Consider the following 21,566-nt stretch of genomic DNA (forward strand, 5'->3'; position numbering starts at 1 on the left):
TTTCATGCAAACACTCATGTCCAAGATGACACGCGTGTGAGAAAACGGAACTCCGCTTCACAAATCAACAAGAAATAGAGAAATGTTTAACTATAGCTAAAACATCATAGTTTGAATCTCAAATTGTATAAACAATAATACATAAAAATCAGATTAAAAGGAAAAAAAAAAGGAAATGGCAAAAGTCTTGACACGGTAAGCATGGACGAATGAAGATTCCTAACCTGCAAAGTGATTCCTCCATATAATATCAGCGATAGTCATTGGTGGGCCACCAGCTGGCTGTGGTTTACCTTTGTCATGGTCAGTCCTTATCATTTCCATTATGGAACTCTCCAAAGAATGCAAGCCAAAAGCATCAAAAGGGCGATTCCGGTCCTACAGCATAAAACAGAAGAGAGGATTCATGTCAAGGAATGGTAGAGACAAGATTCTTTTTAGTCAGGGGGGGTTAAAGACAGACATTTTGAGGTTTTGCATGGAAGACGCTCTAAAACTCAGAACGGTTTTGTTTCCCTAAAACCTTCTGCAGGTTGTTCAAAATCAAATTATCTCCAAAAGAGACAACTGAACCGCTTCTTGGTTCCGACATTTCATAAAAATGTTCCAAATGTTAGTTTGTGCTTTTGTCTTTTTCATTGTATTCATTTATTTTTTATGACTGAATCAATCAATGAAGATCTAACTTGTTTTTTTGGTTTCTTTTGAAATCGGTCGCGTTGTCCGAGAGAACTCACAGACTTTCCATTTTATAACAGCGAAGATCGATTCCCTCTGAGATCCAACAAACTCTAGCTGACTTAAATTCAACCTGGTTAAAGTGACAAAGATGGATTTTCTTAGTCCCACCTCGGGGAAAGTCGCTCATTATGGAGAAATAACTCCAAATATTTGAAGGTTTGTGGTCAAACCGGCATGACCGTCTTGAGGTGCATTCACTATAAGGTGGATTTGATTATTTCCTTCTTCTTCATCAAACTTTTCTGAACCTCCTATGCTGAAGCTTAATCCATACAGAGAACATGATGGGGGGCCAAAGGTGAAGCTGCGGAGCCCGTCTAACTGGTGGCCCTTGGCAGCTGCGTCTGCTGCCCGAGGCGGGGGGCCATATTGTTTGCCCGCAACAGCTATTGTTACCCGTTCGGCTGAGCGTTCAAAAGCGTCATTCCCCCAGTTTTGGGCCAGACGGCCCTGCACAGATAAAAATCTGCCCGCTCGGTCCAAACGGCATACACTTAAAATGCTGAGCTTTTGGTTCTCTCCGCCTCTTCCCCTCCTCTCTCACACCATGTGGACCACCGTGGTGGTGGGCAGGACTGGAGAGAGGACATGCTTTATTCCCACACAGACTTTGCTCTTGAACACACCATCAGTAACAGGAGTGTAAAAATGTGGGTCCAAGTTCACCTGTTTTCACTAAGCAGCAACTCATCAGTCCATGTGGCTCATGAGGGGAATATCAGAGCAATAACAGGGAGATTAGGATAAGAAGCAGCAGAGCTACAGGCTCCAGCAGGAAACAGACTTAGTTCAACCAAATCTGCTATACGATAAGAAGTGATATGTTCATGTAAGCCAATTTCTTTTAAATGAAACATTAATTTATCATGATAAAGATTGTGCTGTAGATTTTCGACTTCCAGAAGGAAGATGTTCAACAATGTTGAGTTTATAAGATAAATAGACTGAATCATCGGAAAGCCCTACAGTTTATGGAGTGATATTAATGGCACCACGTTGCAAACAAAACATTCAGCAGCTGTTTGATGGCAGCTCTGTCACGCTCAACTGAAACTTATGAGAGAAAAATGTAAGATGGGAAAAAAGGAAGAGGAGACAACGCATCTGAAACATTTGTGTTGCAAATGCAAAAACATTTTTTGAAAGAAAAAGAACAACTGAAAGCAAAAACAATTTTTTTTGAAAGCATAAAAAAATTTGAAAGTAAAAATAAATAAATTTGAAAGCCAATATTTAAGATTTTCATTTGCAACTTAGAAAGTTTTGTGTGCAACGTGGTGGCGTCAATAAGACTCCATAACGGTTCTGCATCAGACATTGTCCACCTGTGAACCAAAGCGGTGAGGCTGCTCCAAACTCCCGTCCAGTTCCAGAGGTTCACACAGTGCTGTTACCATCAAAAAGGCGGAAGGACTTTATGTAAGCTTAATGCACACACATGACATTGAACTCCATGCCATGCATTCTTCTGGCCTTTGAGCAAGCAGTGGGCGAGTCCCAGTGTATTTCAGAAACGCATGACTCAGCGCTTCAGACTGCAGTTCTGTGAGGAAGATCAAGCTGACCGCTGCAGCGGGCGCAGCAGGTGCAGCAGTCGCAGCGGGTGCAGCAGGTGCAGCAGTCGCAGCGGGTGCAGCAGGCGCAGCAGGTGCAGCAGGTGCAGCAGTCGCAGCGGGTGCAGCAGGTGCAGCGGGTGCAGCAGGTGCAGCAGTCGCAGGTGGAGCATATGATGCTGCCGGACGCGGCTGCCCCACCTGCTGAGGGCTTCACCTCAGTAAACAGGCCAGATGACCTTATGTCCTGATGGTACTCAGGGTCCACTTATAACAATGACTAAAGAGACATGAAACAGCTTACAAACAGAAAGACTTTCTGAACATAAGTCTGAATGTTAAAGTCCCACTCCGATCATCTTTTGATGCACTTTCAAAGCGTTCTCAGTGCTCTTAACTAGGATGATTCTGCTTTTAGCCCACATCAAAGAACCTGTGTCGTTGTCTAGGACATAGTTTCTGCAGAGCAGCAGGAGTTCATCAAAAATTCACCTCTGAGTTGTGGGCGGGAGCGTTGGCACAGAGTAAGCCTTTAGCTGACAGCCCTCAACCTAACATTAGTGGTGCAACAAAAATGGCAGCAACATTAGATCTATCCAGCCGTCCAGTTCTGATCCAGATTCCAGCTCAGACCAGAAAAAACAAAGACGTTCATGGATCTGTCGGTCTGCAGGTGGATGATCAGAATGGAGCAGAGCAGGAAGACTGTGACCCGCCGACTGCAGCTTCCACATCACAGCTACAAGCTTTTTCTACAGCATTGTTTCGTCTGCTCTTGATTCACAACGATTTGAATAAAGAAATACTCAAAAATGTAATTTTTAGCCGAATGTTCTTCATCCATGTCCCCCATCATGAGAAAAGCCCCAAGAACATGTTAAAAAGATCTAAAACCGTACTTCCATGGGAGTGGGTCTTTAGACTTCTCTCTAATAATGGCAGACATTTTCCAATAACAATATTGTAATGTGTCGTCTGGTGGAAGAACAGCTGAGCTTCACTGCTGCTGTTTGCCTTCAACACACAAACCCCTCCATGCACAGTGACACTCAGACCCCCGCCCCCCTCTGACCTAGCCTCCAAGTGATAACTCCAGCTGAAATCCAGGAGAGAGCACTGATAGACACTCTCGACAGAGGAAAACTGAGTAACAAAAACCTGGAGAGGCCTGACCGGCCGACACATAACCATTATCTGCCGCAGGAGGCTTTGGGTTTCAAGCGGGCTGGAATTTCAGCCCCAGTTACACAAAGTCCTCCTCAGTCGTAACAGGTTAACTTTTTGGCTTGAACTTTAGGAAGTATCCGTGACATGAAACCCTGCAACCCAAAAGCAAAAAAACCAAACTTTGTGTTTACAGATTTAGCTGTCAGTTTGTGAAAATGACCTTATTTGTTTAAAAATCCTGAAAAATTGCTAAAAACTTGAACCTAAACTAACAGATGTTACATTTTCTTGGTCAGAAACGTATAAAATGATCATTTTTGAGACTTTCTGGACTGTTTTGCTGTCTGTCAGTTCACCTGCCCATAGAAACACCTGATTTATGGGGATTATTGTTTAGGACTAACAAATACCAGGAGCAGGCCAGGACACCAAATGGCTAAATCCAGAAACCTATTTACAAAACCGTGAGTCGCTGGTGTTTTCCCACAGCATTTCTGATAGGAGTTTATAATAAATGAGGAAAATCAAGACAGAAACATTCAATATTTGACTTTTTACAGCTTCAATTTGTTTGATTTTTTGAGGATGCGGATCTATTTGTATCCTGTATAAAGTATATATATATATATATATATATATATACACATATATGGAAAATAATGAGCTGGTTATTCAGTCAGTGAATGCATCATGTGAGCTTCAGGAAAAAGGCATCAAATGACTTATTATTACTATTAGTAAAGCAGACTTTTTGTGATATTTTGAATCCATATTCATTTTTTCTAATCTAATAAAATTATATTGTGATGCTGTTGCCGGACCAACAACAGTCCCTTCCTTTAGCAAACATGGGAAACATTTGGGATACTTGAGCTTTACATTGCATCTGCATAAATAATAAGGCAGTTCTGGAAGAATCCATTGAGACAGTTACCTGGAAAGGCAGCACGTTGTCAGGCCTGAAGGCGCTGTCCTCCATCCAGGGCTTGGGCCCAAGGGGGTTAGGTCTTGGAAATTTGGGGGGTGCAATCACAGTGCTAGAATAAGGCTTTTTCATGGGGGAAATTGGGCTGAGGGGTGAGGGCCCCCCAACGCCGACTCCTGCACCGACGCCCACCGCTCTCCGCGGGTCCCTGCCGGCCTGCAGTGCGCTCCAGGGGTTCGAACCTGTGCTCCAGGCCGCGTTTTGGTGATTATTCCAAGCGGAGGTGGGGGAGGACGCAGGGGAGCCCCTGCTGTTGTTGATGATGGTCTGATAAACGTTTCTCTGGGGGAAAGGGCCCTGGCTGGGGCTGACAGGGGACCTCCTCTGCTGGGACTGGGGGGGTAGACCGATCTGCGCGGAGAAATTCCCCCCGAACACCGGGTTGACGGGGTGGGGGAAGTTCTGGAAGAGCATTGTCCCGTTCACGGAGGGTATTCCTTGAAAAAAGCTGTCATCCACAGCGTTCGTGGTCCCCGTGGACCAAGTGCTTCCAAAGGTGGAGGAGGGGGCGGAGAGGGGCCCGCCGGTCTCTTGAGGCTGCTGGGGGAAGCTCAGGCCGGGCAGGATGGGGGACTCCATCGGCGCCTTGTCCTTGCTGCTCTGCGCCTGGATGCTCCCGCTGGACGGGCTGTCCGAGTCGGAGGCTGAGGAGGAAGGCTCCGATGATGGGGTCGGCGTGGATGGAGGGGGTTCTTGCGTGGGCTCTTGCTGATACGGAGGCTGGCCTTTGTTTTTGTCCATCAGTAAATCATCCTGCATGGTTTGGGAAGCTGCAACGGGAGGAAACAGACACGGGCTGTTAATGTGGCCGGAGCGGAGGTGAGGAGCTCAAACACCGGGCTGGGGACAACTCCGACACCGAGATAACGTTTGGACCGGCCGGCTGCAAGCCGAGCGCTGATCGTCCATTTATCCGAAAGCAGAACAAACGGCCTCTTCCCGAGACCACAGCGCCCAGCAGGAACCCCTCCAGCCGAGCGAGGCGACTGCGGCTGATATTCACCAGATTTCGCCACGTCTCGTTTTTCCTTCCACGCAGGAACTCCAGGGCTGCAATGTGAAACTGGTCGTCCTCTGCCCTCCAAGCGCCTCCCCTGCTCTCATTTCCATACGTCAGTAAATACAGCTGTCCTTCCACAAGGTGAAAAGGCGCTTTTGCTCTGACATGACATGAGCGACCACTGGACCTTTCCTGCTGGAAGCGGACACCTCGTTCCGTTTATTTCCCTTTAACTGAAAACTGCGCAACTGGAAAACTTAGGGCTTTTTTTGTTTGCTGTTTCCTTACATTTTGGGCAGATTCGGTGAATAAGAATCACCACAACTACCGGAGGTCTCACCGAAAATAAATCCTCACGATCATCTGTCCGATTTTTCTTATTGCGTAAAATGAGACAGGACCGCATTCCCACTGATCCCATTTCCCCTCGTGGAACAGAGTGTCCCTCGCCATTTCAACCGATATAAACCTAAGGATCACAATATAGTGCCACTAGAAAAGTCTTTATTCTCTATAAACACAGAAAAAGGACTTAGTTTGCAGCATAAATGTGCTCCTTGTGCGTTGCTTCGGCTCAACGCCTTGCGTAAATCCAGCGCACATTCTGCAAATATGCCGCAAGTTAGGTTAGATTTACAGACTGAATAAAAAAACAACAACATTTCTAGCTGTTGAGAATAAGAAATACTCAAAGCACACAGTAACATGTGTCATTTGAACTAGTTTTAGAGGCACAACAATAAATCAAACTCTGCCTGGCCAATGATCAGCAAAGATTTGACGACAATTTAAAGCTGTGGTGACACTGAAACAAGCATCGTTTTCAGGCCTTTTAATAGCACGGATGTTTTCAATCAATACTCCACGTGTGTCAGATCATTTTAACAACATAATCGAAATAAAAAAACAACCAGCAGGACTTTCAATGAAACACTCGCTGCACTCAGCCCACCGGGGAATTCGGTGTTTTCTCCTCCAAGAGAAACGCTTCCAAGGTCATGGACGCGGGAGACTGAGCTGCCTGGGGGGGCTCCCCTCTCTGGCCTTTTCATCACACACCCTGACCAAAACAGCTGACACTTGAAGCAGCTAGTGTGGTCGAGACATCCCCGTTTACATGACACGATGTTGCCGTGAAATCCCTCTTTGATATGTCCTGTAAACGTCAGAACAGCATGCACGCGCGGTGACGTCGCCCCTCCGTTAAACTGCCATTACCTTTATCGTTCACCTTTCTGAGACTGTGAATAAAGCTACTTCTCCACGCCTCGTCGGGCTTTGGATTTCACAAACGAGCTGCCCTGGTGGTGCCGAAGTAGTCAGCAGTTGCCTCAACAGCTGATTGACTGCAGCGCATGGATAATACCGAGGTGGCTGATGGGACTTGTAGTTGAACGGGACTTGTAATGACAGCACCAGTTATTCAAAAAGGTATTTAATGTTTTAAAATTGGTGTAAGGCTTGTATTTAAAGTCTGAATTAATTTATGAAATAAGACGTGAAATTTCTTGTGAAAAAACGTCAGGTAGGAATTATGTGGTCTCCGTTCTTGCGTAACGGAGATCCGGACGCAATTATTGAAAGAATTCTTATTTTTGTCTTCATATCCTGGCGTATATAGCAGAAAACCTCTAAAAATGTAAACATAAATATTTTTAAACTAATATGTTTGCTAAAAATCGTAGTAAACAAACTTATGTCTTTATTTTTAAAATTTTCCAGCTAACTTCCGTTTTGGGCTTATGTTGATGACGTCAGACACACGGTACCTTACGTTACCTCAGAGACGGCCAGTCAATGGAGTCAAACGGTCACGCAAACGAGGCCGTAACAGGTTTAAAAAGGATTTCTACCCGGAATAGCACATAGTCCGTAGATCGTTGCTATTCGGATAGACATGACTATTAGGCCGTAGATAATATTGTTGTTGGACTGCGGCTGACGCGGGAAACCAACGCACGAGCCCGTGCGGCTAACCAAGCTAGCTAACCGAGTCATCAGGGGCTGGATTTCGAGTAAATGTATGTTTACTGCAGTTAAATATTGACAGCAATAGGGAGAATTTCGACCCCACATCCCCACTACAATGGCGGAAGAGGCTGCAGTGGTCGCGCAGCAGAACCTGGACAGGTGAGTTCCAGCAACAACACGCTGCCCCCCCCCCCCCCCCCCGCGTATGTATACTGATGCTATCTGAAATAATAGCTCATTGCTATGAACGCACATTTCTGTGTCTCGTACTGTATAAACACTTAACAGAATCCAAATAAAGACCTCTCTCATTAACCAAACATTATACAGTACTACTATAGTATTAAAACATGATAATTGAGTTTTGGTACTTGTTCAGGAGGAAAATGCTTTCAGTTCTGAAGTGATTCATTGTTTGTAAGTTTATGCATATTTGTGAGTCCCTATGAGGATCTTTTGATTTATTGTAAAAGTCTTCCCAATGACCTTTTGAATTAGGATTTTCCAGTTTTTAGCCAAAATGATCAAACCTGTGTTGTTTTTATAGGACATAGTTTCTGCAGAGCAGCAGGAGTTCATCAGTAATTTGCCTCAGAGTGAGCACGACTTTTGGCGTGGAGCAAGCCGCTCCCCTTCCCGTCACCCAATATCTGAGCTCTCTATTTACACCCTCCCCCGCTAGCGTTCACCAGCATTACAACCCCAACCTAACATCAGCAGTGCAGCAGAAATGACGAGCAATGTCAGATCTATCCAGGCGTCCAGTTCTGATCCAGATTCCAGCTAAGACCAGGAAAACAAAGACCTTCATGAATCTATTTGTCTGCAGGTGGATGATCAGAATGGAGCAGAGCAGGAAGCTTAAATCCTGCCCAGCAGATTCTCTACATCACAAACAAGCTCCTTTTCCAACTGCATATTTTTGTCTGCTCCTGATTTATAATGATTTAAATAAAGAAAACCTCAGAAATGCGTTTTTAAGCTTATCAGAAAAATACCACAAGAACATGTTAAAAATGACATTTTCATCAGACTGGGTCTTTAAACGTTTGTCAAATTAGCTGTGTCATTAGCAAAGAGCGGCTGTTGCCCCCAGGTGTACCTGAGGACACAAGCTGCTCTACTAAGAGAGGTTAGTGGGCGTCTGCCCCAAGAACCTGTGTTAACAGCGTGACATCTGGAAATGCCCGGTCCATTTGTGTTGTTTTTCAACCGGTGTGGCATGGCCCACTAGTGTGCCGTGGGAGATTGTCCTCATTCACTGATCTAAAAACATTTCCCATCTCCAGGATTTCAGCTCTGTGTTCATCCAAACAGGTCCTGATAAAACACTGAGTAGTTAGGAATATGAAAGATCGTAAAATACTTTTTCTTTGTGTTCATTTGATTCTATAAAAGACATTTTGATAAGAATGACGGTACCGCGATTTAGCCGCTGCAGCTCTGTTTTATGAAAAGTCCCGCCCCTTTAACTGTCTCCACCAATCATTCTTGGAGGCTTAATCACACGTCATCAGTCTGACCAATCAGAAGTGGTTAAATTCTTCACTTCCTTCTTCAGATTCTGTTCATAAAGTCTCTCAGTTCTAACAAAAATACCAGCTAAAGCTCGTCTTTAGCGGTGTAGCTTTCCACAGAATCCGGTGTCAGACCGTGGAACAAGTGAACAAAACCATGAAGCTCAGAGATGCGAGTCTCTCTGCCCTCGGCGGCAGTTTCACACTACATCTCCCATGATGCATTGGGTTAAAGTGACAGCTCCTCAGCGCACAATGTGAACAGGCTGCCAGTTCACACCTACGGTCCCTCTGACCATCACCAGGACGTTCATGCACATTTATACTCCAGTGGAGCCGCACTGGAGCTACTGCCTGAGCCACTGCCGCCCCATTTCACGAAGCAGTCTTTCCATCAAATCCCTCTTTTAGTGACCCAGTGAACACCAGAACTCTTTGTAAGGCTGTAGGTATTCTAGGTTCTTATTTTCTTAATCTTGGTTGCATCGTTTTTTTGACCTGACTTAAAGGCCACTGGGCGGTCAATGGTGTCAAAAAGTTAGGGACTTGGATATCAATTTATTGAATAGAAATTCTTCTTTTGATAGTCAATAGTATTGATGTAAATCAGTTGGGGCCTGAAAGCGCTCTTCAAACTAGATAACCAGCCGTGCCATGATGTAGAGTGAGTTGAATGTCATGTAGCACCTACGTCTAACCACACACCGATGACGCTCCCCAAGCATTTCTGTGCACAGACAGGACCCCGAGGCCCACAGCACTGACAGAATCTGATAAAGGCTTATACAAGTCATTTCTGGTTGCACATTCTGTCAATATTGAGCTTTGAAATAATCTTTTAAGCATTAAAAGAAAATGCATGTGCCTCAGCTGCGTATTGCAGGTGTGGGGCAGAGCTCCCCTTTGTGTACAGGAAGCTGATAGTAGTGAGGTGTACGCCACGTACACAGTTGTGTACCCAGACTATCGGTGGCAAACAGACGGCTCTTATCTGGGCTGGCTACCAGCTGCCACTGCAATGCAGTGTTTCACAAATGTGTGAGGGAGACATTTGATCCAGTCTGAACTCTAACTTACACAACGGTTCACCACATTCCTTATTGCTGAAAAGTCTCCCTTTTCTCTATGAATTGTCAAGATCTTTTTGCAAAGGAACCTTTTTAAAGCACTGCTGGATTTTGTCATGTGTCCATTAATGTTGGACCACTGACCCATTGACCTAAGTTATTTTTAAATAGATTTGACTCGTCTGCTGGTGCTCATGAAAATGCTTTTGCTTTTTACTTTTAAAGTTTAGAAAAAAGCTGCTTTATTTCATGTATCTGTCATAAAGTGAGCGTTGGACACAAACATTACTGTATTTACATATTTACAGTATAGACATATAAGTTACTCGTTTGAAGGTTCCCTTGTTCAGAATTCATTTTATATATTCATATATATAAATTAGGGCTGCACGATATGAGGAAAACACGTGATATACAATATTAGTAATTAATATTGCGATAACGATATAATTTGCGGTATATAAAAAAAATAGAAAAATGCCAAAAACATCATTCCCATTTCATTAGAAACAGTTTAAAATTACACTCCAAATGACCCTCATTGACATAGGTGACAAACATCTAACATAATAGGCCTCCATCTGATTGGTAAACAATGGGAAGGCGTCCATCTGATTGGTCAAAGCATAAAGGGATTTATTTGATGCGTTAAATGCTTCAAGCTGCCATAAGATTGTTTTAACACATTTTGGGTTTACGATTTATTGGGATATTCGCAGTCTTTTGCGATATGCCTATTGCAGAGCTGGATATTGCGATAACGATAAATTTGCGCTGTATTGTGCAGGCCTAATATAAATGATTAAAATGTCTAAATATGACCATTACACATACAGTCACAATGTAGTTTGAAATTCCAATGACTTTAGAATCCTTAATATTTGAACAATGACCCACTTTGTGTTGTTTTTTCTTTAAGATAATCCATTTAGTTTTCTGCAGCCTCTATATGAGCTCATAATCTGCTAAAACTAGTTTAAATAAATAAAAATAAAACTAGTTTAAATAAAAGTTGGTTGAAAGACCTGCTCCAATTAGAATCTTTTCTTAAACTTGTTTCATTTTTCTGACAATGGAGGACATGCAGAAAGAAATTTAAGCTTCAAATTTCAGTTCTGAGTATTTCTTTATTTGAATCTGTATGAATCAGAAGCAGAGGAAAAACTGCTGTTGAAAAAAGCGTATAGTAGCGACGAAGAAGCTACAGTCTTCCTGCTCCATTCTGATCATCCACCTGCAGACAGACAGATCCATGAACGTCTTTGTTTTCCTGGTCTGACCTGGAATCTGGATCAGAACTGTACGGATGGACAGATCTGATTTTGATGGACATGTTGTTGCACCGCTAATGTTAGCTTGGTGTGAGGGGCTGTAAGCTAGCAGGAGAGCGTAAACAAAGGGATAATAATAGGATAATTGGAAACAAGTGTCAGCAGACCTACTCCAAGCCAACAGCCCCGCCCACAACTCAGAGGTGAATATCCTGCTGTTCTGCAGAAACTATGTCCTGGAAAACAAAGGTTTTGGTTATAAACAGCATAATCAGAAAGGGAAGACAACTGAGAACGCTTTGAAAATGGATGACAGTGTTCCACTGTTCCAACCTGCTTGGACAAGCCTCTTCCCCTCTTTCCAACACTCTCTGTTGTTCTGGACCGTTGATCCTTAGAACTTAAAGTCCTCCATCTTCTGCACCTCTGTTTCCTCTAACGGTACCTAACCGCTCCACTGCAGTTCCTCTCATTTACCCTCAAATACTCTGTCTTGATGCAGATGAACTTCATTTCTTCCTTTCTTGCCGTGGCTGCAAATCTCATCTGGAAACATCCACAGAATTCTTTCTGACTCTCTTTGCTTTGCAGTGTCCATGACCCTGCACATGTCCCTTCTTCTTCAAGAACGGGCAGCAGAACCATATTGATAATGTGTAGTTAAGACCAAAAAGACATGAGCCCTCACAAGGGTAAATATAGAATAAACTATGGCTTATTGGGAGAACAACATTTTGAACATGTAGATATTGAACTCTTTTTGGAAAAAGTCCATAAAAAGTCATGCCAGCAGCTGATTTCTGCTTTTGTTACATGGATAGATAGAGATTCAGATAGACATATCAATGAGTCCATATCTTTTTTTTTGGCCTTATGTTCCACTTTCAGACTCTGTCAGCTAAGATTAACAGCCAGAATAATTTATGAAACACTTAATTTCTGCTGTTTTGAATGGATAATGGTTTCTGTTAGTAAATGTAGCATCTAAACCACATCAGAGCGGTTTGGCCAGCTGAGAGCTCATGAAGTGGAGGGAGCCTGGTTCTGTCTGCCGTTCTTCAGTAGAAGACATATACAATACTCCCTTTTATTGCTTTAAATAATCCAAGTCCTGCATATCCAGCAGTTTAGCTCAACGCTTTTCTTTTTCCAATCTGTCCTCTGACAGTTTAACACCTCTATAACAACATGGTGTGAAAAATAATCATTAGACTCTCTGGAAAAGCCTGCGGCTATTTTTACGTCTTCTCTACTGTTGGTGAAAATGCAAGCAAGGCTTTGTGGGAATATATTCAACCTATGTGCAGTTCTTTAGAGTTTTTTAAGCCCAGATTGTTTCACAGCACCTTAATTTGAAGGCATGAAGCTTTTTGTGCCGGATGTCAACTGTCTGAGCGTCTTCCCCTGAATGTCCTCTGCGGTTGTGCGTTCGTCTCAGGAGCTGCTGGGTGTGCTTCGCCACGGATGAAGACGATCGCGCGGCAGAGTGGGTGCGACCGTGCCGATGCCGCGGCTCCACAAAGTGGGTTCACCAGGCCTGCCTGCAGCGCTGGGTGGACGAGAAGCAGAGGGGCAACAGCACGGCGCGCGTGGCATGCCCCCAGTGCAACGCAGAATACCTCATTGTCTTTCCCAAACTAGGTATGCCACATTTCAGACAGTCTTGAACCTGTGGACCTTATGAGGACAGCTGACCTCCAGAAGCTGACCTGTCGGTGTTCAGCCTTTTGCTTGTGTCATTGGACGGTTTTCGGTTTCCTCTTTCCTCAGCTTTACCAAACTAAATAAACAGGTAGTGAATCACTAGTTTGTAAAGAATTTCCAGAATCATGATTGGTTAAAAGTTTGTCTCCCCAAATGGGAATCATTGTAAGAAGAGTTGTCTGATTGGGTAGTGACAGCTGGGGACAAATTAGGATTGGCCTTTCTGAATGTTTCCAAAGTACCTCAGAATGCTAGTTTGAAGTTCCTCCAAAGTTGCAACGCGTTTCCTCAACTGGAGTTGGTTGAAAACCTTCCTAAGTCAGCAGAAACGATTGCTGGAGGCCTCAGACCTTTTTCCAATAAGACGTGTCAGGCCCCCATAACTGTCACGCAACTGCAAACCAAAATGAAGATCATCGTGACGATGACCCTTGACCCAATGATGCCCAGTGGTTAAACGCGTTATCGCCAAATTGTTGACGTCCAAATAAACAACCACAACGTTCACAGTGAAGGACCAAAATGGATTCCAGTTTGGGATGCATCAGCACTTCATGCAGTGATGGTTTCAGTCTTTTCCAAATTGAACTGAATATGTGGTTAATGTTGTGTCTCTATTTCTGCAGGACCTTTTAGATTGATGATTAACGCTTGCAACTCAGATTGCAGGATTTACCCTGCATGTGTCTGAATACCCTGAAGACAAATAGAAAGGCAACATTTTTTTTTTTACTCTCGTCTGTCATGAGATGACTTCAACCGTCTGAAACCTTTTCTACAAAGTGACCATTTCTCTCAGATATTGCTGACAAATGTGTCTAAATCTGTGAAAGTGAGCAGTAATGTGCAATAATCAGGCTGTCTGATCAGCATCATGATGTTAGGTTGGATGCATTATGTTCACTGTCACAGATTTAGACACATTTGTCCACAATATTTCAGAGAAATGGTTTATGTAGAAAATGTTTCTGATCTTTGAAAGTGTTGTACATGTATGTTACAGGCAGGCGACCCTAAGCCCAGTCAAAGCCTGGAGGTCCTGGGACCAGACTTTAGGGAAGCATGTGGAAAACTGCTGGGATCCTCCGGGTGTCAGTCGCTCACAGAGATGAGCTAACTAAACCGGATAGTTGTTTTCAGATTCATCCTTGAGTTCAGCCGGTTCTCTTTAGTCCATTTGGAATATTTTCGAGCATCCAGGCTGAAACACAACCTGAGGTGTTTGGATAGGATTAACATTCAGCTAAGCAGACAAACCTCGTCCAAAGGATCAGGACAGGAAGTGAAAGCACTGCAGAAAATGGGAAACGCTCCGTTTGTTCATCTCTCAGGAGTTTCAGGCAGAAGTGATGAGGGATGCGCGCTGGGATGAAGGCTGGTAGAGAGGAAGGGGAGGAGCCTGCAGCTCATCAAAGGAGCCCAGATGGCAGTGAAAGACAGGAACGCTTCCCTCTTTTCATTCACAAAAATCCAGCTGTTCCTCTGTGGTTCAGTCACTGAATACTAACAGAGAGGTGATATCATGAACAACAAGGTTCAGCTTTAGGCAGAGCAGACTCTGGACAGGAAAGAAAACTCATCATTTTACTCTTCAGCTGAAATATTTTACTGTTTTAGTTCAGCGTTCCAGGAAATCCTTTTTCATCAGGCATTAACAGTCTAATAGTAATAGCCCTTTCATTCCCTCTCTCCTCCATCTGTCTCAGCCCCCCCTCTTCTCTGCTTTCTAACTTTTCTGTGGGTTTCTTCTCTGGCAGAACGCTGCTGGGGGGATTTGGAGGCCTACATTAGAAACCTGATGCAGCTGAAAGCAGATCTGTGGAAAGCTGGGGTTTTCCTGTCATTCTCAATTCCCATCACTTTAGTGAAGTGGTGGGCATTGCTGAAACTGGTTCAGAGGCGTTCCTGCTTCTGGGTGAGATGGCACACAAAGCCGGAGGAGCTCTTCAGGCCTTCAGCAGCAGCACAGCAGCAGGCCTGTTGAGCTTCTCCTGGCTGCTGCACCTGCTGCTGTGCTGCTGCTGTGCTGCTGCCAGCCGCTGCAACGCTGTCTGAGGACGCCTGTCCTCCCTGCTGCTGCTTCCTCACTCCCAGCCCAAAGGGGCTAAACAAGTAGTAAGAGGAGGGCCAGGGTTAGTGCCCAGACTGGGACGCTGCAGTTTGTCCTGTTTGATGGTGTTAATCATGGAGCGTGGTGCCATTAGCTGAAATGAATTCCGTAGTCTTAGTGACTAAGGAACAGGGGGGTCCTGGATGTGAATAAAGCTGTGCGTCGGTGTGGTGGGGCTGAAGCTGAGAAACATCCCCAGCAGTTGGAGAAAACGTTAAAGCCAGTCGTTTCCTGAAGATGACCTGAAGTCTGATCTGCTCCTGAGGACTCTGGCCACGGCTAACATCACAGCTTGGTGTAAGAAGGAAGGAAGGCTCTGTAGTTTCACTTCATAATATTTGTTTTTAACACAACTAACTTGAACTTTTCGCTTCTATTTTTAAACTTTTTTTGGGGAAAATTTGAAGCTAGAGTCTGAAGACAAAGACTTTCTATGATTTAGTGTTAAAATGTTCCTAAACAGAAGCTGGAGCCCTTCGGGAACCCCAGACCTGCCTCTGGAAGCTCCTGAAGTGTGACGGTGTGGCTGCAGTGTTGGTGTGTAACACACAGCAGCATGCTGCAGTGTTGGTGTGTAACACACAGCAGCATGCTGCAGTGCTGGTGTGTAACACACAGCATCATGCTGCAGCTTTGGTGTGTAACACGCAGCAGCATGCTGCAGTGCTGGTGTGTAACACAGCATCATGCTGCAGTGTTGGTGTGTAACACACAGCAGCATGCTGCAGTGTTGGTGTGTAACACACAGCAGCATGCTGCAGTGTTGGTGTGTAACACACAGCATGTGTTTTTGTTTTTGCTGAAGATTATTCTTTAGTTTATCGTTTTGTGTGGTTTCATTTTGTTTTTGTCAGAACACATAATGTCTGTGGTAAAAGACTGCATTCTGAGTTTTCAAAGGCCGGCGTGACCGTCTTCAGGGGAAGTGTTGTCCACGTCTGCTTACACCCTGATCCACAGAAACAAAGGAAAAACATAATTTGATCCCTGAGGCTCGGATCAGCTGATTCTCAGCACGCCTCTGTGTTTTGTGTCTCTGGCAGCAGCAGGTCTGCTGCAGGCCTCACTCACCCTGACATCCCTGTTGCACAGACACAGATCGTGTGTTGAAGGAGTTCCTTACAGCCACTGAGTTTTGCTCCGTAAGAGGAAAGGAAGGCAGCGTGCACGGAGCTCTGACTGGGATGTTTGCGTTTCCTCCCTCAGGCCCCGTGGTTTACGTGCTGGACCTGGCGGACCGCCTCATCTCCAAGGCCGGCCCCTTTGCTGCAGCCGGCATCATGGTGGGCTCCATCTACTGGACAGCTGTGACTTACGGAGCCGTCACCGTCATGCAGGTACTGCTGATGGATGTGTCCGTCAGACGCTGTTGGACTGTTCACCTTTGACCTCTGCAGTGAACCTTCCTCTGTGCAGGTGGTAGGCCATAAGGAGGGCCTGGACGTCATGGAGCGAGCGGACCCCCTGTTCCTGCTCATTGGCCTTCCCACCATCCCCGTCATGCTGATCCTTGGCAAGATGATCCGCTGGGAGGATTACGTCCTGCGGCTGTGGAGGAAGTACTCCAACAAGCTTCAGATCCTCAACAGCATCTTTCCAGGTGGGTGCTCCCTCTGTGTGCGGAGTCTTCTAAACATGGACTTGATGTGATGGATTCCTTCATGTATGTGGTCATAGAAATGGGTGGTTGCACATGTTGGAAGTTCTCAATCTGATGATGGGGAGCAGGTTTAACTACTGAGAGGAGTTTGTGCGTTCCTGTTGCTTCACACATCGTAAAGTCCTGCTCTGATCCTCTTTTGATCTGTTTCCAGCAGTCTTTAATTATCAACCCAAACCAGCAAACCTGTCGTTCTCTAGGACATTCCGTAATTTCTGGATTATAAGACACTACTTTTGTCACACGCTTTCAACCCTGCAGTTTATTCAATGATGCGGCTAATTTGTGCATTTTTCTAACGGACGCTATGGGCGCTCGAGCAGAAAGGGTAAGAGTGAGAGAGGGGGAATACGGTAAATGTGTTGAGAAAGACGCAAGTTTAATGTAAATTCCTGCTTTGTGAATGAATAGCACGAACGGACCCTCATCATGGAAAGTGCAAGAAGAAATGCATATGATGCAGCTTTCAAGTTCAAAGCAATCGTTAAAGCAGTGTGAAAAAATCCACCGTCACCAACGGGTTTGGAAAAGCCGGTCTGCTGCGTGACGGAGAGGACGGGCAAGCTCAGGAGAGAATTTACCTCAGGATGAGACTGACAAACTGAGTGACAGCGACAACAAAGGAGACACTGAGAGAGAGTGGCGGAGAATATCTGACGCTATTCCAATCCCACACTGAGGAGGAAGACTTCCATGGTTTCAGTGCACAGGAGGCGTGTGCCTAAAAGTTACTGCTGCTTTCAGTGACTTCTACCGGAATGTTTCTTTAACCAGCCCTGTTGGTGCTGTTACTACCATGTTACTGCCGCGTCACAGGCACTGTTTGGAATAGAGCTGTGACGGTGTGGGATTTTTGATCACCACGGCGATGAAGCAGCAGGAGTTGCGGTGTCACGGTTTAACCCCCCCAAACACAAAATCCCCCGGCAGCTGTGTCGCAAATGAAAACTGGTACAATTAATAATTACAACACACTATTCTTAACAAATAACAGTAACTATTAACTATCTAACTAATGAACTAACTCTATAGGTGTTGTAGAATGACTGTGTGTGTGTGTGTGTCAGTGCGCTGTGTGTGTAGGAGGAAGGAGCAGAGCAAGAGTGAGCGAGAGCCTCCCTCTTGCTGTGAACGTGCCCTCCCCTCCCTCCACTGCATGCGCTCTCCCCTCTTTCTTACACACGGCTCCTGGTTTCAGCACATACACATCCTCATTCTACATCACATGTTTCAATGTGGGCACATGCGGCTTATAGACAGGTGCGCTCTATAGTCCGGATATTACGGTGTTTGTGCAGAGCAACAGTTCCTCAGACATGTATCTGAGTTGTGGGCGTAGGGCAAGCCTGTGTTCATTTCCCATCATGCCTTTGTTTACACTAGCTCATGTTAGCCAATTCCCCCTCACACCCCCAAACTAACATTATTAGTGCAACAGAAATGATGAGCGATGTCAGCTCCATCCATCCTCCAGTTCTGATCCAGATTCCAGCTCAGACCAGGAAAACAAAGGCCGTCATGGATCTGTGTGTCTGCAGGTGGATGATCAGAAAGGGGCGGAGCTTGGATACTTTGGTCCGCCCCTTTTAGTCGCTGCGACACAAAGGAGAGCTTTTTTAAAGGGAATTATTTTTTTTGTTAGCTCCTGATTCATCATGATTTCAATAAAGAAACACTCAGGAGAAGGCCGTGTATGTTTTGGCGTTTTAAAGGAGATGGTAAAACACCATTTCCTTTGGATTGGGTCTTTAACCTGCTTGAAATGAGCCGACTGCTCTGACCCACACGTCAAATGATGACGAATCACGGTCTGCACTCACAACAATTAGAAAATATAACTATGATGCTACAAATGTCAGAACAGAGGCGTTTTTACTGGGATGTGTATGTCTCCATCTCCAGTCATGTTCCACCACACATTGAAGATTTAGCTAACTTCATGCTGATAAAGCAAAGTTTCTCCCTAGATGAATACAATCTAGATATTTATCATTCCTTTGGGGTAATTTACAGGGAAACTCTCTTTTCTTACTGGTTTGTTTTACTTTTAACAAAAGCTAGGGGGTGTGGTGATAACCGCATCACCGCGGTGATGAGATGACCACCACACGTCCCTCTTTTTTATTTATTTTTTTAAAGTTCTGCATATGGTGCATGATTTGAACTATAATAAATACATTCATCTTTGCTAATAATTTGCTTTTCTGCGATTCCTGTGTCGCCCGCCAGAGGTTGGCTCATGGGTGCTGCTTCATCACCACGGTGATCAAAAATCCCACACCTCCACAGCTCTTGACAAAAACACATTTCTACAGAATATAACAGCTTTAGCCATAAAACCTGACATTTTGGTTCTTTTACACTGTTTTGCTCTTTGTGGTTAAATAAAAGTGAGTCATATTATTTATGCTTGTTTGAAGTGCTCAGAAAAAAACCTGACCATCACTGTGGTTCACCTTCAGCCAATTGGTAGATTTAGGAAGGAAGACCAAGGCTGCCAACACAACTAATCTAAATGTCACTGCAGAAGCCAACAAAAGCAGACCGGACTCTAAATTCTGAGACGTCATCATCTGCTGCTGGTTCATGCTCCTCTGATGATCTTAGAGGCAGATGTTGAAATGAGGAGATCGGCTGTTTGTGGCTCTCTGACTAAGTTTGGACAACTCTGGGATCTCAAAGAACCTTATTTAGCTGTCGCTTTGTGACAGCCAGAGCCACCATCACAGACACATGGTCCCAAACCGTCCAGAGAAAGCGCCAGCATTTCAGTTCAGCTGAAGGGTTGATGGGCTTTATATTTTGGAAACTGTTGACTCCTGCTGGCGTGTGCATCGTCCTCATTGGTCTTCTGTGTGTTCACACCTTTGCCATCTCGTGAGCATGACCCATGACAAACGTTTGACCTGCAGGGATCGGCTGCCCGGTTCCTCGCATCCCCGCAGAGGCCAGCCCGCTGGCCGACCACGTCTCAGCCACACGGATCCTGTGCGGCGCTCTGGTCTTCCCCACCATCGCCACCATCGTGGGGAAGCTCATGTTCAGCAGCGTCAACTCCAACCTGCAGAGGACCATCCTGGTGGGTAGCAGCCGAGTCCTCGCCGTCAGAACCAGTCCCAGAATCCCGTTGGTGAGCCTCTGCTGCCTCTGGGCTGCTCTCAGGGTGGAGCTCAGAGCTGGACAGAGCTTCTAACTAGCAAATGTGGTTTGAGGACCATCATCCTCAGGTTCTAGAAGTTCTGTTGACGGAGCAGATCTGTCTTTGAGGCTGGTTGGGTTGGGTTTCTGAACAGATGTTGATGTCGGGGCACATGTGTTGGGTCATCTGAACCGGATCAGACTTGAAGTCTTGATGTTAAAATGAAAAACATTTGGTCAGATTTCTGATCTGGTTTTTAACCAAATTAAAACAGATTTGAAATGATCTTTAAATCTGTGATCACATCAACCTTTGGAGTTGTGACGAGATCCGTGTTTCCAGAAGCACAAAGCTGCATCGTAGACGTGCTGCAACCCAACAGGAAGCAGCGGGAACGGCTGTGTTTGTCTTTCTGTCAGGGCGGGTGGCGTCACCCGTCTGTCTGCTGTGGGGGGGGGGGCTTTGCACGCTTTGATGCGTGCACTGACGTGTTTTTCCTGCAGGGCGGCATCGCCTTTGTGGCCATCAAAGGGGCATTTAAGGTGTACTTCAAACAGCAGCAGTACCTGAGGCAAGCCCACCGCAAGATCCTCAACTTCCCCGAGCAGGAGGAGGCCTGAAGAGGATGAACTGATGCTGAGGAGGCGGAGCTTCCCAGCCCCACCCCCAACCACCTCTGTCCTGGCAGGCATGTTGGCGTGAGGCGCCCTGACGCCAAAGCTGCACCATCTCAGTGATGGAGGACGACTGAGTGGAGCATGTTTGCATTCAGCGTGCACACACACACACACACACATACACACACCCCCACACACACACCCGTCCTGCTCTGTCATTATTGTAACCTCACTGTATTTTAAAGATTGATGCAGAGCGTGTATTCAGAGTTTTATATAAAGAATAAATGTTTTATAATCTTTATTTGCAGGCTTGAACCCCCACACTTTGTTTGCCAACACTAAGGCTTCAGCTGGATTCAAGCTTAGCGTGTGGAATGTACCCATGAGCAAACACACACGTAACTGTAGGCAGGCGACTGTATCATGAAATGAATCCACTGGAGTTTCTCTCCGGCGTTCACCTGCCTTTGTTTTCGCACGAGGAGGATGATGATGAGACCATCATCATCCTTCAGTCTGCAGCTGAAGGGACTTTTTGTTGGACTCTGGTGGAAGCAGGTTCCTCCTGAACACCAAGAAACCCGTTGACTGTTGGAAACAAATAGAACGAGCTGGAACAGTCACCATTCTACCACTTTGGGCATCATCCATTCATCATCAAATGTTTTTGTTTTGGCTCCCACAAAAAATGAGAATGTAGAAAAACCTCAAACCAAATTTACTGGAAAACTCGGACTTGTTTGGCCGAATGAGAAGCCGTCACCATCCTCCTGCCGTTGCTCTGGTTCCTCCTGGTCACCCTTCCTTTGCCTGCTGCAGAATTCACCTGTACATAGAAATGTGGAACCACCTGATTTCCAGGTGTCTTCCTGCTAACCTCTACTGTCCTGCAGTTCCTGTGCTCCTCCTCTAGAGGCGCTGTTGTCAGTATGTTACCTCTCTATCCAGCCTTCTGTCAGTTCTGTGAATAAATGTATTTTTCCAAATGTGTGGAGTGAAGGTTGGGTCTTCAGGTCAGAAGGATTTGAAAGTTCATAAGAGTTTTAGGAAAAAAGCAAATG

The 21,566-nt window shown here is 45.2% G+C and overlaps 2 protein-coding genes across 6 annotated transcripts in view; one reads left to right on the top strand and one right to left on the bottom strand.

Moving 5' to 3' along the window:
* The window catches only part of cpeb3 (cytoplasmic polyadenylation element binding protein 3), a 40,826-nt gene extending 33,719 nt beyond the window's left edge, over window positions 1-7,107 (bottom strand). The window contains exons 1-3 of one of the 5 annotated variants that reach the window (XM_023963162.1): window positions 6,399-6,619; window positions 4,396-5,216; window positions 225-378 (exon numbers count right to left, since the gene is read on the bottom strand). In XM_023963162.1, coding sequence (XP_023818930.1) covers window positions 225-378; window positions 4,396-5,216; window positions 6,399-6,498 — 1,075 coding nt within the window. In that variant the 5' untranslated portion in view covers window positions 6,499-6,619. Of the gene's footprint in view, window positions 1-224; window positions 379-4,395; window positions 5,217-6,398; window positions 6,620-6,664 lie in introns of those variants that run through there. The other 4 variants (XM_020709256.2, XM_023963163.1, XM_020709257.2 and 1 more) reach the window with 4 other exon arrangements.
* Window positions 7,108-7,213: 106 nt separating this feature from the next.
* march5 (membrane associated ring-CH-type finger 5) lies at window positions 7,214-21,491 on the top strand. The gene is made up of 6 exons (XM_004076884.3): window positions 7,214-7,576; window positions 12,711-12,913; window positions 16,293-16,423; window positions 16,503-16,686; window positions 19,659-19,825; window positions 20,389-21,491. Exons 1-6 carry the CDS (start codon window positions 7,533-7,535, stop codon window positions 20,503-20,505), a joined length of 846 nt encoding a protein of 281 aa, XP_004076932.1. The 5' UTR covers window positions 7,214-7,532; the 3' UTR covers window positions 20,506-21,491.
* Window positions 21,492-21,566: the final 75 nt, after the last annotated feature.

This window comes from Oryzias latipes, chromosome 15 (assembly GCF_002234675.1).
Source record: "Oryzias latipes chromosome 15, ASM223467v1".
Taxonomy (NCBI): domain Eukaryota; kingdom Metazoa; phylum Chordata; class Actinopteri; order Beloniformes; family Adrianichthyidae; genus Oryzias; species Oryzias latipes.